The sequence below is a fragment of the Hypanus sabinus genome, chromosome 3 (assembly GCF_030144855.1).
Source record: "Hypanus sabinus isolate sHypSab1 chromosome 3, sHypSab1.hap1, whole genome shotgun sequence".
Taxonomy (NCBI): domain Eukaryota; kingdom Metazoa; phylum Chordata; class Chondrichthyes; order Myliobatiformes; family Dasyatidae; genus Hypanus; species Hypanus sabinus.
This window is the reverse complement of record NC_082708.1, coordinates 108,600,854-108,625,657: the sequence shown is the minus strand read 5'-3', so window position 1 is coordinate 108,625,657 and position 24,804 is coordinate 108,600,854. Positions and strand designations below refer to the sequence as shown.

The 24,804-nt window shown below is 40.9% G+C and overlaps 1 protein-coding gene across 1 annotated transcript in view; it reads right to left on the bottom strand.

Moving 5' to 3' along the window:
- The window catches only part of gucy1b1 (guanylate cyclase 1 soluble subunit beta 1), a 45,067-nt gene extending 25,385 nt beyond the window's left edge, over positions 1 to 19,682 (bottom strand). Inside the window, exons 1-4 of the mRNA XM_059963356.1 lie at positions 19,623 to 19,682; positions 19,069 to 19,142; positions 7,695 to 7,795; positions 4,394 to 4,512 (exon numbers count right to left, since the gene is read on the bottom strand). Of these exons, the coding sequence (XP_059819339.1) occupies positions 4,394 to 4,512; positions 7,695 to 7,795; positions 19,069 to 19,142; positions 19,623 to 19,625 (297 nt within the window). The 5' untranslated portion in view covers positions 19,626 to 19,682. The remainder of the gene's footprint in view (positions 1 to 4,393; positions 4,513 to 7,694; positions 7,796 to 19,068; positions 19,143 to 19,622) is intronic.
- Between the last annotated feature and the right edge of the window lie 5,122 nt (positions 19,683 to 24,804).

The window sequence follows — 24,804 nt, the reverse complement described above, 5'->3', positions numbered from 1 at the left end:
GGTGTGCAATACTAGATCTCCTATTAGGGAATAAGACAGAGCAGATGACAAAAGTTTGTGTAGGGCGGGGGTCGGCAACCCGCGGCTCCGGAGCCGCATGCAACTCTTTCATCTCTGTGCTGTGGCTTTGGAAAATTTGTGGCTTTACTGCAGAAGTCGCTGGACAGAAAGCTGCTGACTTTTCACTGCATCTTGCACCAAGAGGCACTGTGCACTCAAACATTTCCTCCGGAATGCCAAAGTAATGGATGTTGTCATTCAGATTGTCAATAAAATAATGGCAAAAAGTTTAAATCACCGTCAATTCCGTTTGTTACTGGACGAGCTGGAAAGCGCATATTCTGATCTCCTGCTGCACAACAAAGTCCGGTGGCTGTCAAGAGGGGAGGTACTGAAACGCTTTGTCGCGTGTCTGGAAGAAGTGAAAACTTTCCTGGGCAGCAAAGGGCTCACCTTTCCTGAGCTGGAACAGCCAGAGTGGCTGGAAAAGCTACACTTCATGGTAGACATGACAGCGCACCTGAACACGCTGAACACAGCTCTTCAGGGGAAAGGACGCACAGCCCTGCACATGTTGGAGGATGTTTTGGCATTCGAGCGCAAATTGACAGTGCTTGCCAGAGATTTACAGAAAGGCACATTGTCTCACTTCCCCAACTTGAGAGAGTTCAAACAAGGTCACGACATGATAAATTCAGAGTATTTACATTCTGCAATCATCGCAATGCAAACATCGTTTGGGAAACGCTTCTGTGAGTTCAGAGAGGAAAAACACACATTATCCTTCCCGGTCACTCCCCTAAGCATCGATCCATCCCTACTGAATACGACTGCATTGGCAGGTGTGAGTCAACCTGATCTTGAGATGGAACTCAGATGCCGACATAGCCGACAAAGACATATGGGTGTCCAAGTTTAGACACTTGACAGCAGACCTTGAAGATGTTGCCCGTCAGAAGGCCGTTCTTGCTCAGAATCACAAATGGAGTGATATTGAAAACCTCCCAAAACCGGACAAACTTGTGTTCGAAACATGGAATGCTATCCCCGACATTTATGTAAACATTAAAAAGTATGCGCTTGGAGTCCTGTCAATCTTTGGATCCACATATGTATGTGAGCAGGTGTTCTCCAACATGAACTTTATTAAAAACAAACATCGCGCACGCCTCACAGATGACGGCTTGTGATCCTGTGTAAAGAAGAAGGTGACGTCATACAGCCCTGATGTGCAGACGCTGTGCGCTGAGGTCCAGGAGCAGAAATCCCATTAACCAAGTATGATAAATATTTTAATTGCCTATTATTTTACGTATATTCATATTTTTTCATTGTTCAGTGAAATAGCCCTTTTATTTTTCAGGTTGACAGCTGGCTGACGTTATTTTTGGTTTGCTGCTGGCGGAAAATTTAAGTTCGGCGTTTTTCATAAATACCAGAAGGACTCAAATAGACATTGAGTATTTTACTTAAAAGTAACCTTCAACCCAACGTCTTTTTTTCGGAGTTCAAAATGTTTTTGTTGCATGCAGAAATGTAATTTCGTTTTCTCTGCAGGAGTTCATCGATTTCATAAATGCAACACATTATAGTTTGTTTATACATAGCATAAAGGCAAAAAAAACATTGTATGCAGCGTTATTTCATTTTAAATGTCAAACGGGTTTTGTGGCTCCCAATGTTTTCTTTTCTGTGGGAAACGGGTCCAAATGGCTCTTTCAGTGGTAAAGGTTGCTGACCCCTGGTGCAGGGGAACACTTTGCATCTAGTAATCATAATGCTGTTAGTTTCAAGGTAGTTATGGAGAAGGATAGGTCTGGCCCTTGGGTTGAGATTCTAAACTGGAAAAGACCAATTTTTATGGTATCAGAAAAGATCTGGCAAATGTGGATTTGGACAGGTAGTTTGCTGGAAAGGTGTCTTTGGTATTTCCATGGACTTCAAGAGTGAAATTTTGAGAGTAGAGTTTGAATGTTCCTGTCAGAATGAAAGGCAAGGATAACAGGTTTAGGAAACTTTGGTTTTGAGGCCATATATTGAGCACCGGTTAAGAAAAAGAAGAAGGTGCATAGCACCTATAAGCAGGTAGGAACAAAGTATAAGAAACATAAGAGAATACTTAAGAAGGAAATCAGGATAGCTAAAAGAAGGTGTGAGGTTGCTCTAGCAGACAAGGTAAAGGAGAATCCTAAGGGACTCTGTTAAAAGCAAAAGGATAGCAGGAGGCAAAATTGTTCCTCTGGAATATCAGAGTAGAAACCTATGCATGGATTCAAAAGATTACAGGGAGATCTTAAATGGATTTTTGGCATCTGTATTTGCTTGGGAGACGGACACAGAGTCTATGGATGTGAGGCAATGTAGATCATAGGGCATATACAGATTACAGAAGAGGAAGTGTTTGCCGTCTTGAAGATAAATTAGGATGGATAAATCCAAGGGCCCAGCAAGGTTTTTCTTCAGACTTGGCAGACTAGTCAGAAATTACAGGGGCCCGAGTTGAGATATTTAAGATGTCCTGAGCCATGGGTGAGGTGATGAAGGATTTTTGGATAGCTAATGTTCCATTGTTTAAAAAAGGCTCTAAGAATGTCAGGAAATTGTAGGCTAGTGAGCCTGACATCAGTAGTGAGAAAGTTATTGGGAGGTATTCTAAGAGATTGGATATACTAATATTTGGATAGACAGGGACTGTTTAGGGATAGTCAGCAGGGCTTTGTGCATGGTAGGTCATGTCTGACCAATCTTACAGTTTTGCAAAGAAGTTGCCAGGAAAGCTGATGAAGGCAAGGCAGTGGATTTTGTCGACATGGACTTCAGCAAAGCCTTTGACACGGCTCCGTTTGGGAGGCTGGTCAAGAAGGTTCAGATACTTGGCAATCAAGATCTGGTAGTAAACTGGATTAGACATTGACCTCATGGGATAAGCTTGAGAGTGGTGGTAGATGGTTGTCCTGGAGAAGGCAATTACAATCACAGTCAAAGGGTCATCACAAGCTCAGATGAAACTGCTATCAGACTCTTCCTGAATAAGTAACTGAGAGGGCACCACGCTCTCTGGATAGGACCTTCTGCTTTGCTGGCATCTGCTACATGGTACAGGCCTTGCTGCAAACAGCAAAATCATGAAGAATGAAAGAGAACAGAAAGAGAAAAGAAGTTAAAATGGTGATTATGAATAGTGGCCACTCTGGGTGTGCTCTCAGACAAGACCTAAGGACCAAAGATCAACAGAATATTTCTCAAGCTTGGGGCTTAGAGAAACAGTCCCTGACCAGGTAATGTGAAATACTGCCATATTTGTACTTTGGCAAGTCAGCCAAATACTATTACAAACAAACTTTGTAGCTTCAACTAATGCATTAGGGAGGGTGGTATTTTAGCATAATATAAATATCATGTTTTCAGACTCACTTTGAATGTTCATCAGCCCTGCACAGCTAGGGGCAGGAGTGAGGAGAGACGGACATAACAATCAAAATAGAACAGGATAAATATCTGAAAGGGAATCATTTCAGGGACTGTCTGCCTAGCATCAATGGTCACATAACCAGGACTTGTGATAGGCACCAGCTTCTCATACGACCATCCAACATCCGGTGGGGGGGGGGGGGGGGGGGTCGTGCTAAGCAAGTGCTACACCTTGCTCAAGGGTGATCTGCAGGGTAACAGAGGGCAATCACGAGGGCAAATGTTGTGACTGCGAACAAAGTCACTGGAGAAATACTAAAGCTGATGGATATAGAAGTCTTTGTTCAGCAAAACAAGCAACAGACATCAGACTGGAGACACTCTTGGAAGAAGAGGCCTCCTGACCCAATATTACATCACATTTTATATGTTAAAGAACAAAGGTAACAACAGGACGATTCCTATGATTACAATGCATTCATAATGCTTCCTTGGCATTGCATATAATTTCAAACACCTCCAAATCTTCACACCAACACACACAAGATAGGTGTCTCTGTCTCAGAGTTACATTCATATGTATGCAGACATCTCAGGTGACTGGGTTTGCAATCACCCCAATCTGCACTCCAGGAAGACCATTATTCTGGGCTGCATTTTAAATTCAGTCTACAATCCACATTCAGATCTGAAGACTGGTTGCTATTGAAATTAATATTTGATATATACATAACTCTAGGATACAGGGGAGTGGTGTTGAAGAATAAACTTAACATTGGTAGATTTAAATAGGCTTAATGAATGTTTATTTTTGTAATATATGTAATGGCTTGAGAAAAGAGCAAACAAGTGGCATTCAGATCTAGAAAAGACATGATGTTGTACGACAGATTTTAACATTTCAATTCAAGCAATTACATTATAGCAAGTATTTTCAAATATCTTATGTTTAACCTGAAACATGTTGTAGTTATGCATTTACCTGCAAAAACTCTCGAACATTGGAGCCTAGAACTCGAAGGATTGTATCGTAACCAGATTCTTGGCAGAATTCAAAAAACATCTTCCCAAACATCTGCAGAATTTCACCAGCATTGATTTCTGGAAAGAAATTATCTCATAACTCACTGTTAGGTCTCATTCCAAAAATCTCAAACTTTTAAGATTGATCATCTGTGTTATTAGCTGGCTGTGTTTATAGAAGCTTAATAACTCATCGTGCAAAAATATTCATAATATCTTCTGGCAAAATGGAAATGACTAAACCAAAGTTAAATATTTGATGAAACATGGAACAGAAGAGAAATCCAATAATGTCCAGTTTGTGCTACAGACTAAACAGAATTTATATCCTAGAAAGTCAAAGATAATGTATAAACCTTTCCAGATTTCCATGAATCACATTTATGAACATACCATTCTCAACAACTGCCTTCCTAACTCAAACGCATTCTCGTTGAAAAGTCAATGGTACTGGAGTCTTAATCATTCATCAAAACAGAATCTCAGAAATTTACAGCAAATGAGGGCATTTGGCTCACCTGCCAAAAGCTTAAAGTAATCCCACCTCATGATATAAACCCTTAAGAAAGAGTAATGCATACAAAGTGCTGGAGGAACTAAGCAGGCCAGGCAACTGAGTTCCTCCAGCATTTTGTGTGTATTACCTTGACTTCCAGTATCTGCAGATACTCTTCTGTTTGTGCCATAAGAAAGACTTCCCACCTGTCATAGAAAGCTTTAAACTTGGAGGCAAACTCACAGTCTAAAGCATACACCAATCCACCACCTTTAATTATTTGCACTGAGTCAATTCATACCAATTGTACCATTCTCATTTTGAGAGATTCATTTCTATGATCAAAGGAATTTTCCAGATTCTCCCAATTCTAGGGCCTAACAACAAATGAGTCCAAAGAGCTATGGTTTTATAATTTCTCACTTTGCATCCTCTAGCTTGGAACCTTTGACCTGTTAGGGAGAAATTCAGTCTTTGCTAATAACCAGCCTCACCAGCTTTTGCATATTTTTGCACTGCCTTTCACATCCATTTTCCAGGTAATGGAAGCGATTTAGTTGGCCAATGCCTCCAGTGGACTCTTGTTTGCTTACTCTGACCACATATTCTTTTGCTCGTTATGTGCCGTGTCATATGATGTGGGTTATCATGGCCTTTCCATGACCTCAACTGTTTGTGAAAAATTTTTTCTTCAGAAGTCATTTGCCATTGTCTTCTTCTGGGCAGTGTCTTTACAAGATGGGTGACCCCCAACCATTATCAATACTCTTCAGAGACTGTCTGCCTAGCTTCAATGGTCACATAATCAGGACTTGTGATAGGCACCAGCTTCTCATATGACCATCCAACATCCGGGGGGAGGGGGGTCATGCTAAGCAAGTGCTACACCTTGCCCAAGGGTGATCTGCAGGGTAACAGAGGGAAGAAGCACCTTGCAGTTCCATTGGTAGAGATCTATCTCCACCCCACCATCCTATGTATTATACTTCATTATTAGACTGCAATAAAGTAAAGATTACATGTCCACAATTGTCCAAACTGTCCACAATTTCTGGTAGGATTTCTCTCAAAGTTCAATGTAAATTTATTATCAAAGTAGATATCTGTCATTATGTACAACCCTGAGATTCAGCTTCATGTGGCCATACACAGTAAATCCAAGAAAAACAACAAAATCAAAGAAAAACAGCACCCAACGGGGCCAACAAAACAACAATATTGAGAACATGAGATGAAGAGTCCTTGAAAGTGAGTCTATTGGTTGTGGAGCTGTTCAGTGGTGGGGCAAGTGAAGTTGAATGAAGGTGTGCCCTCTGGTTCAAGATCCTGATGATTGAGGGGTAATAACTGTTCCTGGACCTGGTGGTGTGATCCCTGAGGCTCCTGTACCTTCTTCCTAATGGCAGCAGCGAGAAGACAGCATGTCCTGGATGGTGAGGATCCCTGATGATGGATGCTGCACAGTGCCTTAATTGTAAACTTCCACCCTTTTTTCAATATAACCCAAGAGGTCCTTACATTGTCTATAGAGCTTTGAAAAATATCCCCTTCGTACAATATTAGAAAGATTAATAAGCCAGAGGACTGGGATGCGAGCAGCAAAGGGATGCAAGAGGCATCTCCTGAAGGAAGCCGACACAGTTCCAGCTGGAAAATGCCAACTCCAAAAGGCAAGACAGTACAAGAAATAGGAGCAGGAGTAGGCCATCCGGCCCATCGAACTTCAGAGGTCAACATCAGAACACGTGTCACTGAGTTATAAGAAATAGCTCCCCCAGTTGCACCACGTTGTCATTGATACTGAAGTGTACTCAACTCTTCACAGATGAAAGACGTGTTAAAATTTTCAACTTTGCTGATGGTACAGAGACTGTAAGTGGGAAAATGAAAATGTTGCAAAGAGTATGCAAAAACTGGATAAATGGAGAAGAATTATAGAATGGGGATATAGGATATCATTCCTTTTTATAGTAAAAATGAAAAAAATAGAACTGTCTTGAATTAAATAGTGTACCATATTATTAGCCCCCAATGCTAAGCAATTGAGACCTGATTTTTAATTCAAGTGGAATACCTTTGCAATGATATCTAGGTTGCATTATGTCACGCTGGAAAAAGAACCAGGTACTTCATCTCATGAAACATTTTTGAAAGCTTTTCCAGTTTAGACAAACCTGTGTTAACATCAAACTCAATCACTGGAACATCACCAAGGCAGGACTGGGTTTGGCAATCATACTTCCATAACATTCCTTGTTTTCTAGCAACATTAATTGAAAGTGTCACTCAAACTACTCATGCTGAAGGACTTGGAAGTTATCCAAAATGGATGCTACCCTGAAGATCCTTCTGACATATCCTACTTGGGTGGAAGTGCCATATCAGGCTCCACAGTTGCAACAGATATAGTCTTGCGAAGAGGCATTTAATGGGGACACTTGCTATCTTAACCTTTCTAAAGAGCTATGTTCTGCAAGGTTACAATCAGAGAGATGTGATAATCTGTGTATTTTCCTCCAGCCACACACTCATGCCTAGAATACTGAGGCAACAGCACTATCACACTCAAAATCTCTACACTCATATGTGCAGAGGAAAAAGCTGATCTTCATGAATCAAAGCAATTGAGTGAAATGAAACTACTTGATAAAATCAAAACAGGCTGTGGATCTCATGATCTCATAATAGTTTACTTTGTGGAAAACAAATGATCCATCCATAGTTCTATTACCAAAAGTCACTGAAATGAAAAAAAACTACTTACTTAGGACTTTGCTTGCTGCACTGATTAAATCATATGTTTTAGAATCGTCATAAATAATCCGTACCAAAAACTGTCCTTCTACATCCACCTGTGCTTCTTTTCTACAACAAGAAAGCAGAATGAGAAAATATGATACAATGAGTTTCTGCAGAAGTTCACACAGTCTTCTTCCTTTGCTGCTTATGCTTTTATTTTCAGGACTTCCGTGAATCTCTTGACGAGAACTCCTGTGAAAATCCATAGAGAATGAACCGTTGTTACTATGCACTTTGAAGTAACGATCAGAAAGTTTCAGAAATAAAGAAATCAGTAGCAAAATATCACTACAGTCAGCCCTCCTTATCCACAAGTTCCGCATGCGCAAATTCAACCAACCGCGTATCAAGAAAACCCGGAAGTGCTCTTCCAGCACTTGCAGTTTGAGCATGTATAGACTTTTTTTTCTTGTCATTATTCCCTAAACAATGCAGTACAAAAACTACTTACATAGCATTTACATTGTATTAGGTATTATAAGTAATCTAGAGATAATTTAAAGTACACAGGAGGATGTGCGTGGGTTATCGAGGATCGGGATCGAAAAAAACGGACGTTCTCTTACCAAGTATCGGAACAGGTACATCCAGTGTTATTTATCATCAGTTATTCAAACATTTGCATTAGTATATAATATATATTTTATCTTTCTATGCAATAAAACACTTAAGGAACATATGTATTTCAATAATTAAACCACTGCATTGCTTAGTAATAATTGTAGCTTTGATTGGGGCAGGGCCTTTCTCACTTTATCCTTTAAAATTGTTCCAATCGTTGACTGACATAGCCTAATGCTTTTCCAATGACCGATGGTATTTCACCTCTTTCCGATCGGTTTATTATTTCCACTTTATTTTCACTCGTGATCATGATCATTTTTGTGAACAGAAACAGTGCGGATTCAGAGCTCCGCTGGGTCTTAAAGAGCACCGCACTGAGACTGGTTATATAAGGGTAGGGGTTCTGCTGGGTCCTGAAGTCCACCGCACTGAGACAGGTTAAATAAGGGACTTGAGCATCCACGTTTTTTTGTATCCGCGAGGGGTCCAGAAACCAATCCCTCGCGGATAAGGAGGGCCGACTGCACTTGTAATCATTCAAAAGGGAAGGATGTGCACAAATAAACAAAACCTTGAGCGACACACACAAAATGCCGGAGGAACTCAGCAAGTCAGGCAGAATCTATGGAGAGGAATAAACAGTTGACATTTTGGACTGAAACATTTATCAGGCCTGAGGAATGATCTAGGCCCAAAATGTTAACTGTTTATTCCCCTCCACAGATGATGTCTGACTTGCAGAGTTCCTCCAGCATTTTGTGAATGTGCACAAGTTTTGACACTTTCCCACTGGTACAATTAATCTGAGTTGCTGAAAGCAAACGGGAATGAAACTGGCACAGATTTTCAAAGACTGGTGTAAATGACTTCATGGTTAATTGGCTCCAATAATGAGAATTCCCAGGGAGGTACTGTTTTGACTTAATGATCTAATTAATCAGAAATAAACTAGGATGGGTTCATTCCAATATGGCACTCTGTTCTTACACCATATGTGGATGACTTCATGGCTACTTAAAAGATGGGCAGTTTTTCAAATCATTTTATTTACTTATTTAGTGATACAACACAGAATAGGCCCTTCTGGCCCTTCAGTCCCGCAACCCCCAGCAACCCCTTATTTGACCCTAACCTAATCAAAGGACAATTTACAATGACCAATTAACCTACTAACCAGTACATCTTTGGAAGGTGTAAGGAGAAAACCCACGCATTCGACAGGGAGGATGTCCAAACACCTTATGGAGGGTGCAGGGACTGAACTCTAGACTCCAACACCTGGAGCTGAAATAATGTTGTGCGAGCCACTACCTTACATGGCGAGCAGTTTTTCATTCTATAGTTAATAGGTAGAAGCTGCAAAAGAGGAAGATGGCTACACAGTTAATTCATAGTGGTTTCAGAGAATAAAATGGAAGATCCACTGTGGAAATAAATGTCAAACAGCAAAGAAAATGTAGAAGCAGAAAACAAAATAAAATCATAAAATGCAGGAACTATTCAGATTCTGATTCTGAACAATACCGATTCTCATTCTTATGGTTTAATCAAATATTTTAAAGAAAACTGATTGCTCTTGCCTGTCTGATGTTACCCAATGTCATTACTGTTGTGACTGAGAACAAGGTCACTGGGAGACAATGAAGCTGGTGATATAGGTCCTTATTCAGCACCAAAGCAAGGAACCATGCTGGAGACACTCTTAGAAAAAGGCTCAAAAACTCAAAGTGCATCACTTGATATACCCTTAAGATCAACGGTAACACAATAGAGCTTCAATAGCTGCAATGAAATTGTTTACTTCAAAACTTTGGGTTGACAATGCTTCCTTTTAGTTACATATAACTTTCAAATACATGGATATTCACACCAACACTCCAGATACCATAGATTGAATATTAATTACCACTGTCATTCAATGGGGACAATGGGGATTTTCCTGGTTTGCAATCTGACCCCAGTTCATATAATTCCTCAACTCCCTCCATTTCACACCAGGATAATTGAAGGACACTTGCTTCTACTTTGAACAAAGGTCCAACCAGTCCCCTTCCTCTACTCTTCATACATAACTTCTCCTCAACTCACCTCCACAATCAAAGTTTTAATAATGGGCACTCATGTGTATCCAAGATCTGCCTGACTCTGTGGGTCACAAGGAACAGTTCTTGCATCAATCCTACTCAAGCTACCTCCTACAACTTATACAGTCCACCTCTGATTCTTCACCAGACAATTCTGCTGTAAAGTCATCCGTATGTAACATTAAAACAGTTTATCTCTCTTCCAGATGCTACCAAGATTGCTTGCATTTCTAGTGTAACACCCTGGGAAAAGGTTCACTGCTAATGTAATGGATTCTCTGTAGCTGCCGTGTTTGGGTTACGACAAGAGATAACGGGGGCTTTGGAATGGGCAGCGTCCAATGAGAGGAGTGGTTTTCTTTCTTATATGCCTAAGAGCGAGGGATTCACGGGCTTTTGTTTGGTGGAAGATAGAGAAAAAGCCAGAACGAAGAGGTCATAGACTGCAGGACTGAGTGGACATGGAATGGGGCCTGGAGTCGACGACGCCCGGGGGAAATCGATGGAGAACGAACAGACGGGAAAGTCATGAGCTCCAACATATGCATTAGAGCAGGGGTGGGCAAACTTTTTGACTTGAGGGCCACAAAGGGTCATAAATTTGACAGGGGGGCCGGACTAGGAGCAGATGGACGAGTGTTTTGGTAATACACCTCATAAGAGAAAATAAAATATCATGGGATATGTAGAAAACATGTGCTTTAATTTCAATTGAAAATGAACAAATGCATTACAACAAAATATCTGTCTTTGAAGTCCCATGGTATTTAGCTATTTATTGAAATGTCTTTTAAAACACTGAAAATTAAATGAATAAAATACAGTTTTTTTAATAGTAACAGTTATTATTTTAAAGCACTGAAAATTCTGTTATCCTTCAAGATATTATCATCATCACTCTCCTCCTGTCTTTATTTCAAAAACGGTAGGAGATGCAGGTCTACTTGTCCTGCTCCTTCTTATTCAATTGTCCCGTCCCAAAACTCAACAATGACCCGCACAATGACAGAACAGTGAGAGTGCGCCAATATGCGGAGCTCTGTGCTCGCAAATCCCCGCAGGCTATCTCCCTTAGCCGGAACGCTGGCTAATTGTGAGCCGGTTCGGATGTGCCAGGAAATGGGTCGCCACAAGGTCACAAAGTAAAGCGCAAATGTGGAGTAATACGCTGCACCTCAACAAAGGTCAATGTATATAGAGTGCGTCATCTATTGGGAAAACGCCAGAATTGCGGGGAAAAAACGTTAACAAGGTTTATTAATATAATTTCATCAAGTTCTGCGGGCCGGATTAAAAAGCTTAACGGGCCGCATATGGCCCGCGGGCCGTAGTTTGCCCATGCCTGCATTAGAGTGTTTCATTAAAATATGCCCTTTTCTTTTTGTTCTCTTCACTAACCTTCTAGTCAAATTTAGAATTATAAAGCTAAGTCGTTTACTTGCATATGGTGTACTGTCTGTTATTTCGTGGTACTGATTTGTAACAGGGGAAAACATCACACAACACCCATACAAACGAGATTTCACAAGTTTGGCAGGCCAGAGTGTGTCTTCCCCTAGACTAATGCAGCTCACTGAACCTGAGGGTTACACTAGTAACGCTCTTTTTGTTTCAGGTTTTTACAATCACTGTGTAACAAGTTCAAAATACTGTCCATTAACCAAACCGTTAGAACTTCATCCCAAGTAATAAGACCATAAAAATATAAGACATAGGAGCAGAATTAAGCCATTCACGCCATTGAGTCTACTTCGCCATTCAATCATGGCTGATTCCACCCACCCCACTCAGTTCCACTTCCCAGCATTCTCTCCATAACCTTCGATGCCATGTCCAATCAAGAACCTATCAAGCTCTTCCTTAAACATACTCAAAGACCTGGTCTGTATAGCTGCCTGTGGTAACAAATTCCACAAATTTACCACCGCCTGGCCAAAGAAATCTCTCCACATCTCTGTTTTATATGGATGCCCCCTCTATCCTGAGGCTGTGCCCCCTACCATGGAAAACATCTTTTCCAAATTAACTCTGCCTTGGCCTTTCAACATTTGAAAGGTTTCAATAAGATTCCCCCCTCATCCTTCTAAATTCCGGTAAGTACAGACCCAGAGGCATCAAATGTGCCTCATATGATAACCCTTTCATTCCTGGAATCATCCTTGTAAACCTCCTACCAAACCTCTCCAATCCCAGCACATCTTTTCTTAGATGAGGAGCCCAAAACTGTTCAGAATACTCAAGGTCAGGCCACACCAGTGTCTTATAAAGACCAAGCATCACATCCCTGCGCTTGTATTCAAGAGCACTTGAAATGAATGCTAACATTGTTGTGCCTTCCTCATCAGCAACTCAACCTGCAAGTTAACCTTTAGGGTGTTCTGCATAAGGACTCCCAAGTCCCTTTGCATCTCAGATTGTTGAGTTTTCCCCCATTCAGATAAGAGTCTGCACATTTATTTCTTCTACCAAAGTGCATGACCATGCATTTTCCAATATTGTATCTCACTTGCCACTTTCTTGCCCATTCTCCTAATCTAAGTCCTCCTGCACTACCTGCCAACAAAGCCATCTATTCCATCATCTAAATCATTGATATACAGCAGAAAAAAAGTTGTTCCAACACCGACCCTTGCGGAACACCACTAGTCACTGGCACCCAACCAGAAAAGGATCCTTTTATTCCCACTTACTGCCTCCTACCAATCAGCCGATGTTCTAACCATGCTAGTAACTTTCCTGTAATACCCTGGGCTCTTAACTTGGTAAGCAGTCTCATGTGTGACATTTTGTCAAAGCCCTTCTAAAAATCCAAATATACAACATCCACTGCATCCCCTTTATCTATCCTAATTGTAATCTCCTTCAAGAATTCCAACAGGTTTGTCAGGCAAGACTTTCCCTTAAGGAAACCATGCTGTCTTTGTCCTGGTTCATCAAGTACTCCATAGCCTTATCCTTAACAATTGACTCCAACACCTTCCCAACCAATGAAGTCAGGCTAATTGGTCTATAATTTCCTTTCTGCTACCTTCCTCCTTTCTTAAAGGGTGGAGCGACATTTGCAATTTTCCAGTCCTCTGGCACCATGCCAGAGTCCAATGGTTTTTGAAAGATCATTACTAATGCCTGCACAATCTCGATCACTAATTCTTTCAGAACCCTAGAGTGCAGTTCATCTGGTCTGGGTGTACCTGGAGGCACATGACAAGATAGGCCAAAGCCAACGTGGTTTCCTGAAAGGAAGATCCTGCCTGACAAACCTACTGCAATTCTTTGAGGAAATTACAAGCAGGGTAGACAAAGGAAATTCAGTAGACATGGTGTACTTCGATTTTCAGAAAGCCTTTGACAAGGTGCCGCACATGAGGCTGCTTAGCAAGATAAGAGCCCATGGAATTACAGGGAAGTTACTAGCATGGTTGGAGCATTGGCTGTTCAACAGAAAACAAAGAGTGGGAATAAAGGAATCCTATTCTGGATGGCTGCTGGTTACCAGTGGAGTTCCACAGGGGCTAGTGTTGAGACCATTACTTTTTACGATGTATGTCAATAATTTGGACTAAGGTATTAAGGGATTTGTGGCTAAATTTGCCAATGATACAAAGATAGGTGGAGGAGCGGGTAGTGTTGAGGAAACAGACAGCCTGCAGAGAGATGGGCAAATAAGTGGCAAATGAAATACAATGTTGGAAAGTGTATGGTCATGCACTTTGGTGGAAGAAATAAATGGGCAGACTATTATTTAGATGGGGAGAGAATTCAAAATGCAGAGATGCAAAGAGACTTGGGAGTCCTTGTGCAAGATACCCTTGTGAAGAAGGGGAATGCAATGTTGGCATTCATTTCTAGAGGTATAGAATATAAGAGCTGGGATGAGGCTCTATAAGGCACTTGTGAGACCACACTTGGAGTATTATGTGCAGTTTTGGGTTCCTTATTTTAGAAAGGATATACTGACATCGGAGAGGGTTCAGAGAAGAGTCAAGAGAATAATTCCAGGAATGAGAGGGTTACCATATGAGGATCGTCTGGCAACTCTTGGGCTGTACAGTCGGCCCTCCTTATCTGCGGGGGATTGGTTCCAGGACCCCTCACGGATACCAAAAAATGCAGATGTTCAAGTCCCTTATTCAACCTGCTCAATGTGGTGGACCTTAGGACCCATATAACCATAACAGCACTGAAACAGGCCATCTCGGCCCTTCTAGTCCATGCTGAACGCTTACTCTCACCTAGTCCCACTGGCCCGCACTCAGCCCATAACCCTCCATTCCTTTCCTGTCCATATACCTATCCAATTTTACTTTAAATGACAATACTAAACCTCGTTCCACAGCTACCACCTCTAAGTAAAGAAATTCCCCCTCGTGTTACCCTTAAACTTTAGCCAGCTAACTCTCAACTCATGTCCTCTTGTTTGAATCTCCCTACTCTCAATGGAAAAACCCTATCCACGTTAACTCTATCTATCCTCCTCATAATTTTAAATACCTCTATCAAGTCCTCCCTCAACCTTCTACGTTCCAAAGAATAAAGACCTAACTTGTTCAACCTTTCCCTGTAATTTAGGTGCTGAAACCCAGGTAACATTCTTCTCTGTAGTCTCTCTATTTTGATGATATCTTTCCTGTAATTCGGTGACCAGAACTGTACACAATACTCCAAATTTGGCCTCACCAATGCCTTGTACAACTTTAACATTACATCCCAACTCCGATACTCAATGCTCTGATTTATAAAGGTCAGCATACTGGAAGCTTTCTTCACCACCCTATCCACATGAGATTCCACCTTCAGGGAACTATGCACCATTATTCCAGGATCACTCGGTTCTACTGCATTCTTCAATGCCCTACCATTTACCATGTATGTCCTATTTGGATTATTCCTACCAAATTGTAGCACCTCACACTTATCAACATTAAACTCCATCTGCCATCGTTCAGCCCACTCTTCCAACTGGACTAAATCTCTCTGCAAGCTTTGAAAACCTACTTCATTATCCACAATTCCACCTACCTTAGTATCATCTGCATACTTACTAATCCAATTTACCATCCCATCATCCAGATCATTAATGTAAATGACAAACAACATTGGAGCCACTACAGATCCCTGAGGCACACCACTAGTCACCGGCCTCCAACCTGACAAACAGTTATCCACCACTACTCTCTGGCATCTCCCATCCAGCCACTGTTGAATCCATTTTACTACTTCAATATTAATACCTAAAGATTGTACCTTCCTAACTAAGCTTCCGTGTGGAACCTTGTCAAAGGCCTTACTGAAATCCATATAGACAACATCCACTGCTTTACCCTCATTAACTTTCCTCGTAACCTCTTCAAAAAATTCAATAAGATTTGTCAAACATGATCTTCCACACACAAATCCATGCTGACTGTTCCTAATTAGACCCCGCCTATCCAGATAATTACATATACCATCTCTAAGAATACTTTCCATTAATTCACCCACCACTGACGTCAAACTGATAGGCCTATAATTGCTAGGTTTACTCTTAAAACCCTTTTTAAATAATGGAACGACATGAGCAATACGCCAATCCTCCGGCACCATCCCCATTTCTAATGACGTTTGAATGACATTTCTGTCAGAGCCCCTGCTATTTCTACGCTAACTTCCCTCAAGGTCCTAGGGAATATCCTGTCAGGACCCAGAGATTTATCCACTTGTATATTCCTTAAAAGCCCCAGTACTTCCTCCTCTTTAATCATCATAGTTTCCATAACTTCCCTAATTATTTCCCTTACCTTACACAATTCAATATCCTTCTCCTTAGTGAATACCGAAGAAAAGAAATTGTTCAAAATCTCCCCCATCTCTTTCGGCTCCACACATAGCTGTCCACTCTGATTCTCTAAGGGACCAATTCTATCCCTCACTATCCTTTTGCTATTAATAGAACTGTAAAAACCCTTCGGATTTATTTTCACCTTACTTGCCAAAGCAACCTCATATCTTCTTTTAGCTTTTCTAATTTCTTTCTTAAGATTCTTCTTACATTCTTTATATTCCTCAAGCACCTCATTTACTCCATGCTACCTATATTTATTGTAGATATCTCTCTTTTTTCTAACCAAGTTTCCAATATCCCTTGAAAACCATGGCTCTCTCAAATTTTTAACCTTTCCTTTCAATCTAACAGGAACATAAAGATTCTGTACCCTCAAAATTTCACCTTTAAATGACCTCCATTTCTCTATTACAAATTGTCCCAATCCACTCCTTCTAAATCCTTTCGCATCACCTCAAAGTTAGCCTTTCTCCAATCAAAAATCTCAACCCTGGGTCCAGTCCTATCCTTCTCCATAATTATATTGAAACTAATGGCATTGTGATCACTGGAACCGAAGTGCTCCCCAACACATACCTCTGTCACCTGACCTATTTCATTCCCTAACAGAAGATCCAACACTGCCTCTTCTCTAGTTGGTACCTCTATGTATTGCTGCAAAAAGCTATTCTGCACTCATTTTACAAACTCCAAACCATCCATTTCTTTTACAGAATAGGCTTCCCAGTCTATGTGTGGAAAATTAAAATCTCCCACAATCACAACCCTGTGCTTACTACAAATATCTGCTATCTCCTTGCAAATTTGCTCCTCCAATTCTCACTCTCCATTAAGTGGTCTATAATACTCCCCTATAAGTGTTACTACACCTTTCCCATTCCTCAATTCCACCCACATAGCCTCTCTAGCCTCCCTAGACCCAGCGGAACCCCAGATCTTATTTAACGTGTCTCAGTGCGGTGGACATTAGGACCCAGCATCAGAGCTCTGAATCCACAGTGTTTCTGTTCACGAAAATAATCACGATCACTATTGAAAATAAAGTGGAAATAATAAAGCAATCAGCCATCAGTCATTGTAAAAGCGTTAGGCTATGTTGGTCAACGATCCGAACAGTTTTAAAGGATAAAATGAGAAAGCCCCTGCCCCGATGAAAGCTACAATCATTACTAAACAACGCAGTGGATTAATTATTGGGTTTTGGGGTTTTGAGTTTTTGATCCTCCATGTCAACCCGGCACGAATGGAGAGCTCACTCGAAAGTGATCTGTCACTGGCTCGAACTTGGGAACTTCCGTTCCCCAGCCCAGCGCTGAAACATACGTTCTTAAGTGTTTTATATGCTTAGAAAGGTAAAATATATACGATATACTAAGACGAACATTTGACTAACTGAAGCTAAATAATACCAGATGTGCCTGTTCCAACTTACTTAGTAAGAGAACTTCAGATTTTGTTCGATCTTCATCCACGATAACCCACGCACATCCTCCTGTATACTTTAAATCATCTCTAGATTACTTATAATACCTAATACAATGTAAATGTAAAGCCATCTCATAGGCATTCAACAAACTCACTCTTTGATAATGACTCCCACAGAAATTTCTTTCATAGAAATTAATAATAATCACTAATGTCATACAACTGACTCGCCCTAATCAGCAAAAGGCAGTAACAGCCAAACTGAACTTGAAATATCTCTATCTTGCCGGCTTTGCTCTCCACCAATGTTGGCAACAGCATCAACTGGCAAATAAGTACATCATTAATGGTGTGGTTCTGCGGCTGTTATTGATCTGCATTTTAAAAGGAAGATGCACACTGGAATTATCAGTGATAAAAGGCAATAATCTATCAATTAAAGAAGATTTAACATTGCAATTTATAAATATTATGACATAATATCTGTTAACAGCAAACTAAAGAAATTCAATTAACTATACAATTCAGATACTTATTGCCCATTACGCCAATGGTACTCAGGGCAGCAATGAGAGTCCTCCATCTCTGTCAGACCATCACACACAGACATAGGAGGATTCTTTATTGCTGTTTCTGAAAAAGCAATGTTTGATAGTCCAGATTGTTAGCCCTGAGCTGAACCGCGAACCTGGGGGGCCAGTGGACCACTCTGAGTCTGGCCTCTACCCTTTGACCTGTGTGGCCCCATTGACCCTAATGAGAGCCAAAGCACAAAGCCCTGACTCCAGCCAACGTAGCTCTCCAGGTCATTGAGGCAATACAACCACTGATACATATCAATTTTTAGCAAATTTAAAATAACATTGGATAAGGTGAAATAAACAAAAGCCTTTTTATTTAATGGTTTATCTAAACTGCATTTTGAAATCGTGAGTATATTTGGACGTTAAAAAGTAAACGCTTCCATACTAGCTGGTTATACACATTGATGCCAAACTGGAAAGGTAAATCTTAGCCAATTTATCGCTGTTCTGGTATGATTTAATCCTTGTGTCTTCTACAACACGTTTTAAAGAGAGTTTTAGGAATAAATATTGCAAACTCGCAGGCAGAAAATGGCTGGTTATTTGATGTCAATTAAAATCTACTGTAGCTGTTAACACAAGGTTTTTGATGACCAAATACACACAGAACTGAGGACAGTTTCACGTATTTCTCTGTGTCACTACAGAATAAGATGTCCTACCCTAGACCCCGACCGACAGCGGGTCTGCGCAGGACTTTCCACTGCTGCTGAGGACGGATGCTTATCGATTATTGTTATTATTTCAGACTCCGGGTCAAATTAATTTCGAAGCCGTAGAACTCATTTAACGTAATGTGAAGCTGAAGTAATTTCATTTTTTAAGATATGCAATTTTAACATAGATGCTTGTTTCACTTACTTGATATTTTCCCACACCAAAGGGCCATAATTACGCTGAATTAATAATTCCAATGCGTGATTCACGAAACCATACTATAAATAAAGAAAAATGCAAATATGTGATCTTGTTTTTATGAACTGACGTCATCATCTTAACTGTCTTAAAGCATATTTGTGAAGTATAGCAGAACAGTGGGTGTGTGTCAATAGTTGCCGAGGAAGCCATGAAGAACTGCCTCCTCCTCCGTGGTGAGTAGGTGCTGGAAGCAGCCAATACAACAACACGCATATTTACAAACACCGATGCCAATTCTCCATCATCATGCTCTGAGCAATTCACCAGCGCGATTCTTTTCCTGACTAACGGACATTGCGGTAATGAGAAGGGGGCGGAGTGGGGGAGATAACTGAAAAAATATCATCTAAAAAAAATATTCCGAAGAAAGATCACAATCTTGTCTACACATCATGTTTCTGCCATTGCGATGGCAGAGTATCTGGAACATTGAAATTAAATTAAATTAACTCATCATATCTAAATTATTACTGTTCACGAGTAACGCGATTATTCACCATAACGATGCTCTCAGCCGTCTCCTTCTTTCTGGATGATTTTACCGAGGCAGACAGATCCGCCTGGGAGCTCAGGCAGCGCCAGCCAATGCCCTGCGTCGAACTCTGATTGACAAGGAGTCCCGTCAATAGAAACAGAGAGTTTGCACACCAAGTATAAAACGCCATTCGCTGGGGAAGCAGAGCGTTCTTCAATTTGTGAAGTAGCAACGTAGAGACAAATTGCGTAGTAATAAATTAAAGCCATATAGTGCAAAAATAAAGAGTGCAAAATATCAACGTAAATTTTATAGAGTGTCGTAAACAAAACCTTTATGACAGTTGTTCTTTCGATTGATGAATCCCATATTATCCCATATTTGGGATATAACAAAATATACTGTGTACTTAGTATTTGTGAAGAACCAGGAGATAAATATCAATTTTATTATTTAATATTGACTGCATTAAATATATTACGATTTCTGTCCCATGGATAATTAAGTGTAATTCAGATTTAGCTCCCGTGAACAAGTGCACTATTCAAAGTAGTTTATTGTTTTTTTCGGAGCACCTACCTGTCAAGTGACAAAACTACTGCTCCATTTTCAGCAGTTTTCGCTATAATGCAATTGACCTCAGGGTCTGTGTCTTGGGTTAACGTGGTTTGTTTAGCCTGAAACGTACCATTTTTAATCCTGCCGATAAATGGCAATATTTCATTGATCAGTATTGTACGTGGGAATACAATATTGTGTCAATTACCTGAAACATGTTTGAAAGGTCAGAACTATCAATTCAGCATTCTGGGATATACACCCCCTCGCGTCCAGGTTACGGCCTTTCAAGAAACGGAAATTCACACTTAGAGAATTCACAAATCACTGAACAGATGACTGAAAATTGTTGGTGTTGTTAACAGTGACCTGAATATTCTTGGTCTATATTGATTAACAGGTAAATTGGTCAGAGTTATGGCAGATGGAATTTAATATGTGTGAGTGATACATTTTATTAAGGAATGGTGCACACAAGTCCAAAAATCCCTGGGGGTGACAGCACCAGTATGTAGAGTGGTGAGGAAAGAACACAACATGTTTGCATTCATTAGTAAGAAAATGAAGTGTAAAAGTGGAGTGGGGGGGGATATGGCCTGACTTACAAAACATTGTTCATGCACTGCTGTTGTATTCACTACACTAGACAAAGGACACAATTGCCTCTGAAAGAGTGCAAAGTTCCACCAAGATGTTGCCACAGAGGGAACATCTCAGAAATGAGGGGAGGCTGGACATGTTGTGTTTGTTTCTTGGCAGAAGAGACAGGTGGGGGACTTGTGAGAAGCATACAAAACTGTGTTAAGTATAGACAGCATAGGTAATAAGATACTACTCCACATTGCAGAGGTATCTGAAACTTGAGAGCATAAGGAGTGTGCTGTTTTGAGGGAATCTTCACCCAGAGGGTTGTTGAAATCTGGAAGACACTGCCTGAGAAGCTGGTGGAAGCAGAGACAGAAAGTTTAAGAAGCATCTGGATGAGTTTTTGAAACCAAGGCATAGAAGGCTGTGGACCAATTGTTGGTAAATGGGATTAGTTTACTGGGTACCTGATGATCAGAATGCACGATAAACAGATGGGTTGTGACTATGTGATTAAATTATCAGGAACTGGGACTCCAAGCAAGTGATGAGTGATTCTCATTGACACAATATCAGGGCAAAGTTGGAGAAGGAGCAGAACAAGAAAGGCTGAAAATGGAGGGAAGACAGGACAGGAGAGGGGAAAGGATGGGGTGAGGGATGAAAGCAGGGGGGCTGAGGGAGGGTGACTGAGAAAAGGAGGTGGGGAAGGAAGTAGGAAAGTAGTGGAAGGAGTGGTGGGAAGAGAATAGAAGGGAGCAGAGAAGAGACCGGGAGAAGGAGGAAGAGTTCAACAGGAGGAAGAAAGAGAACTGGGGTCAGGATGGCAAGTGGTAGACGAGAAAGAGGGAGAGGGAAGAGAGTGTGGGAGTGGGGGAGAGAAAGAGGAAACAGAGTGGGAAAGGGGGGAGAAGAAATGGGGAGGGGAAGAAAGGAGCAATAGAATGTTTAGGTAAGGGGAGGGTAGAGACAGGAGAGGTAGAAGGAAAAAACAGTTGAGTAGAATAGGATCTAGGCAGAAGAGTGCAGTTTTTGAGGGGAGGAGCGAGGCTAAGTAAAGTGATTGTATGGGGAGAAAGTGTGAAGAGAGCAGAAGATACAGTAGAGAATGGAAGTACACGGGAAAGGAGTAACATGAGTGCAGGTGAAACATGTGGGGTTGGGTAAGGCTGTGGGACAGTACAAGATGATAGGGGAGAGAAGGGTGAGGAAATTGTGGTAAGAGTGCAAACGTGGGGGCTTAAGACAGATTCAGGAAGAGGAAATCTAGTTTAATGGAAGAAGTATGGAAAGTCAAGGGTTATGAAGTATAGGGCGAAAAGAAAGGCGGAAGACTTATTTATTAGGGTTTATAGCAAAATTCTTGTGGTCAGAAACGGAACGTGAGCTTTTGCTTTGGAACTGAAACAAAAGGCTTTATTAATTTATGAGTTAGAGCCATAGAGGACTGCAGCACAGAAGCAAGCCCTTCAGCCCATCAAGTCCATTTCAAACTGTTATTCTGCCTAGTCCCATCGACCCACACCTGGGCTATAGCCCTCCATCCATGTACTTATCTAAGCTTTCCTGAACTGTGGCAATCAAATCCACATCCAACACTTCCAGTGGTATCTCGTCCCACATCATGCTACCTTCAGGTTCCGCTTAAATATTCACATTTCAACCTGAACCTGTGAACTCGTTCTAGTCTAACCCCACCTCAGGGGGAAAAGCCTGCTTTCATTTACCCTCTCTACACCACTCCTAATTTTGTATACCTTCTGCAACAGATACCATAGCATCTGTCATGCACCTGGCCCTGACATATCTAAAAAACAAGGACGCATGTCAGAATGTTGTTTGTTTCTGGACTTTGGTTCGGCATTCAACACCATTAACCCACAGACCTTTGTGAACAAACTCCTACTCCTCAGCCTAAATACACCACTGTGCAACAGAGCATTGGACTTCCTAATGAACGTACCTCAGACAGACAGGATGCACACCGTCCCCATCATCCTCCACACAGGTGCCCCCCCCAGGCTGTGTGCTGACCCCATTGTTGTGCACTCTGCTCACACGTGACTGTGAGCCAAGCAACCAAGCAATCACATTGTCAAGTTTGACAAAACAATGGTGGGGCTCTTTATCAACCAGGCCACAGAGGAGGTGGAAGAGCTGAGGCTTCCTGCCAGGAAAATACCCTCTTCCTAATAACAGCAAAATAAATAAGATGGTTATCAACTTCAGGAGAACTCGCGGTTCTTTACATCAGCAGCACAGCAGTGGAAACTGCGAGCAGTTTCGGGCTCCTGGGAGTCCACATCACACACAACCTCTCATGGTGCCAGAACACGTTCATCACAGTCATGACAGCTCTCCAATGCCTCTACTTTCGGAGGAGGCTGAAGAGAGCTGGACTTTGCACATCTATACTAATGTCAATCTACAGATGCACATGTAACACCCTGGCTTAAGACCATGCTTTATTGTATTAATACAGTTATGCTGTTAGGTATTTTATTTTCTGCAGATTCTCTCAAAATGCAATGTGTTCCTTTAATTGTATTATACAATCAGGTTTTTTTATGTTTAAAATATTAATTCAGTTGATTAAGCTAGGTTTGTTGTAATAGCCAGAAGTATTTATCCTGTTAACATTTTGTCCAATAACATGCCCAGGAATATTGTAGAGGGATCAGGGGTAGCCATTTTCAGGAGAGCATGCAGGATGTTTGGAGAGAAGAAAAATGGAAACAGACAACAAATATAGCAGAAGAAAATGAAGTCATTTGGAAGGACAGATACTACTGTTGGAAAATCCTCATGCAGACTTGGGTCTCACAGAGAATGTACAGATAACTTTTAGTTAGCTAGTTATCACAGGACCTTGGAGAAAGATCGACACGCTCTCCTTGAATGTTGCATGGATATTTCACTTGGCCTGTGTTTTCAGGCAAAATTGTTCAGTACCATGAGAAAGTGAAGTGAAACAAATCGGATTGATTATGCAATTATGCAACAATGCGCTCCAACGAATATGTGCACGCTATAGGCTATTTATATATATATATATATATATATATATATATATGGGCCCTTCTCCTTTATTTTGTTGTTATAGTTTAAAATATTTTGTCAATACAATTTTAATCTAAGTTTATACTGGTGTGAGCTAAATTATTGCTTCCTGGTGAACAGTAAATATGCATGGGTGTGTCAGTATTCATACAAGTGATAGCCTCATTTTCCCTTAAAGGCACCTTCAAACTTTTATGTTAGTGTGTACCTGAATCATGTTTATCCTAGACGAGTCTATTTATTGGAAATGGCCTTTTCATCATTATTCCCTATGCATTGTCGAGTTATGTTACTGTTAGTTTACATTCACAGTGCTAGCGAACTCATTACGAACCCATGGTGAGGGGGTTATATGTAGTAGAGAGCATCCTAACAAGCTGCATCATTGCTTGGTACAGAAACTGCGCTGTGGCAGACAGGAAGGCTCGACAACGGGTCAACCAGACACAAAATCATTTACTTTCATTTACTTCCAAACAGTAAGGTTGATCAACATATCCACCTACTAACTCCACGACAACTTTATTATTTCCTGTCAGTCACCTTATGTAGAGCCTAACATCACTTTATGAACATACAATCTATGGGATGTAAACTATCTTATCTATTTGTAGTTATTGTGTGTTTACTATTGTCACTGTTGTGTTCTTTATCTTTTTTGTTTTTTCATGCTGCATCAGATTTGGAGTATCAATTATTTTGTTCTCCTTACATTTGTGTACAGGAAATGATATTAAACAATCCTGAATCATTCCTGTACATAGGTGACTAGAACTGCACACAATACTACAAATTTAGCCTCAACAACATCTTATACAAATTCAACATGACATAACTTTTGAAGGCCAATGTGCCAAAAGGTCTCCTTACAGCCCTATCTACCTGTGACACTACTTCCTGAAATCCTGCTCTTCCCAGATCGCTTTGTTCTACCACACTCCTCGGTGCTCGTTCATTCGTTTTGTATGTCCTACACTGATTTGTTCTCCCAAATGCAACAC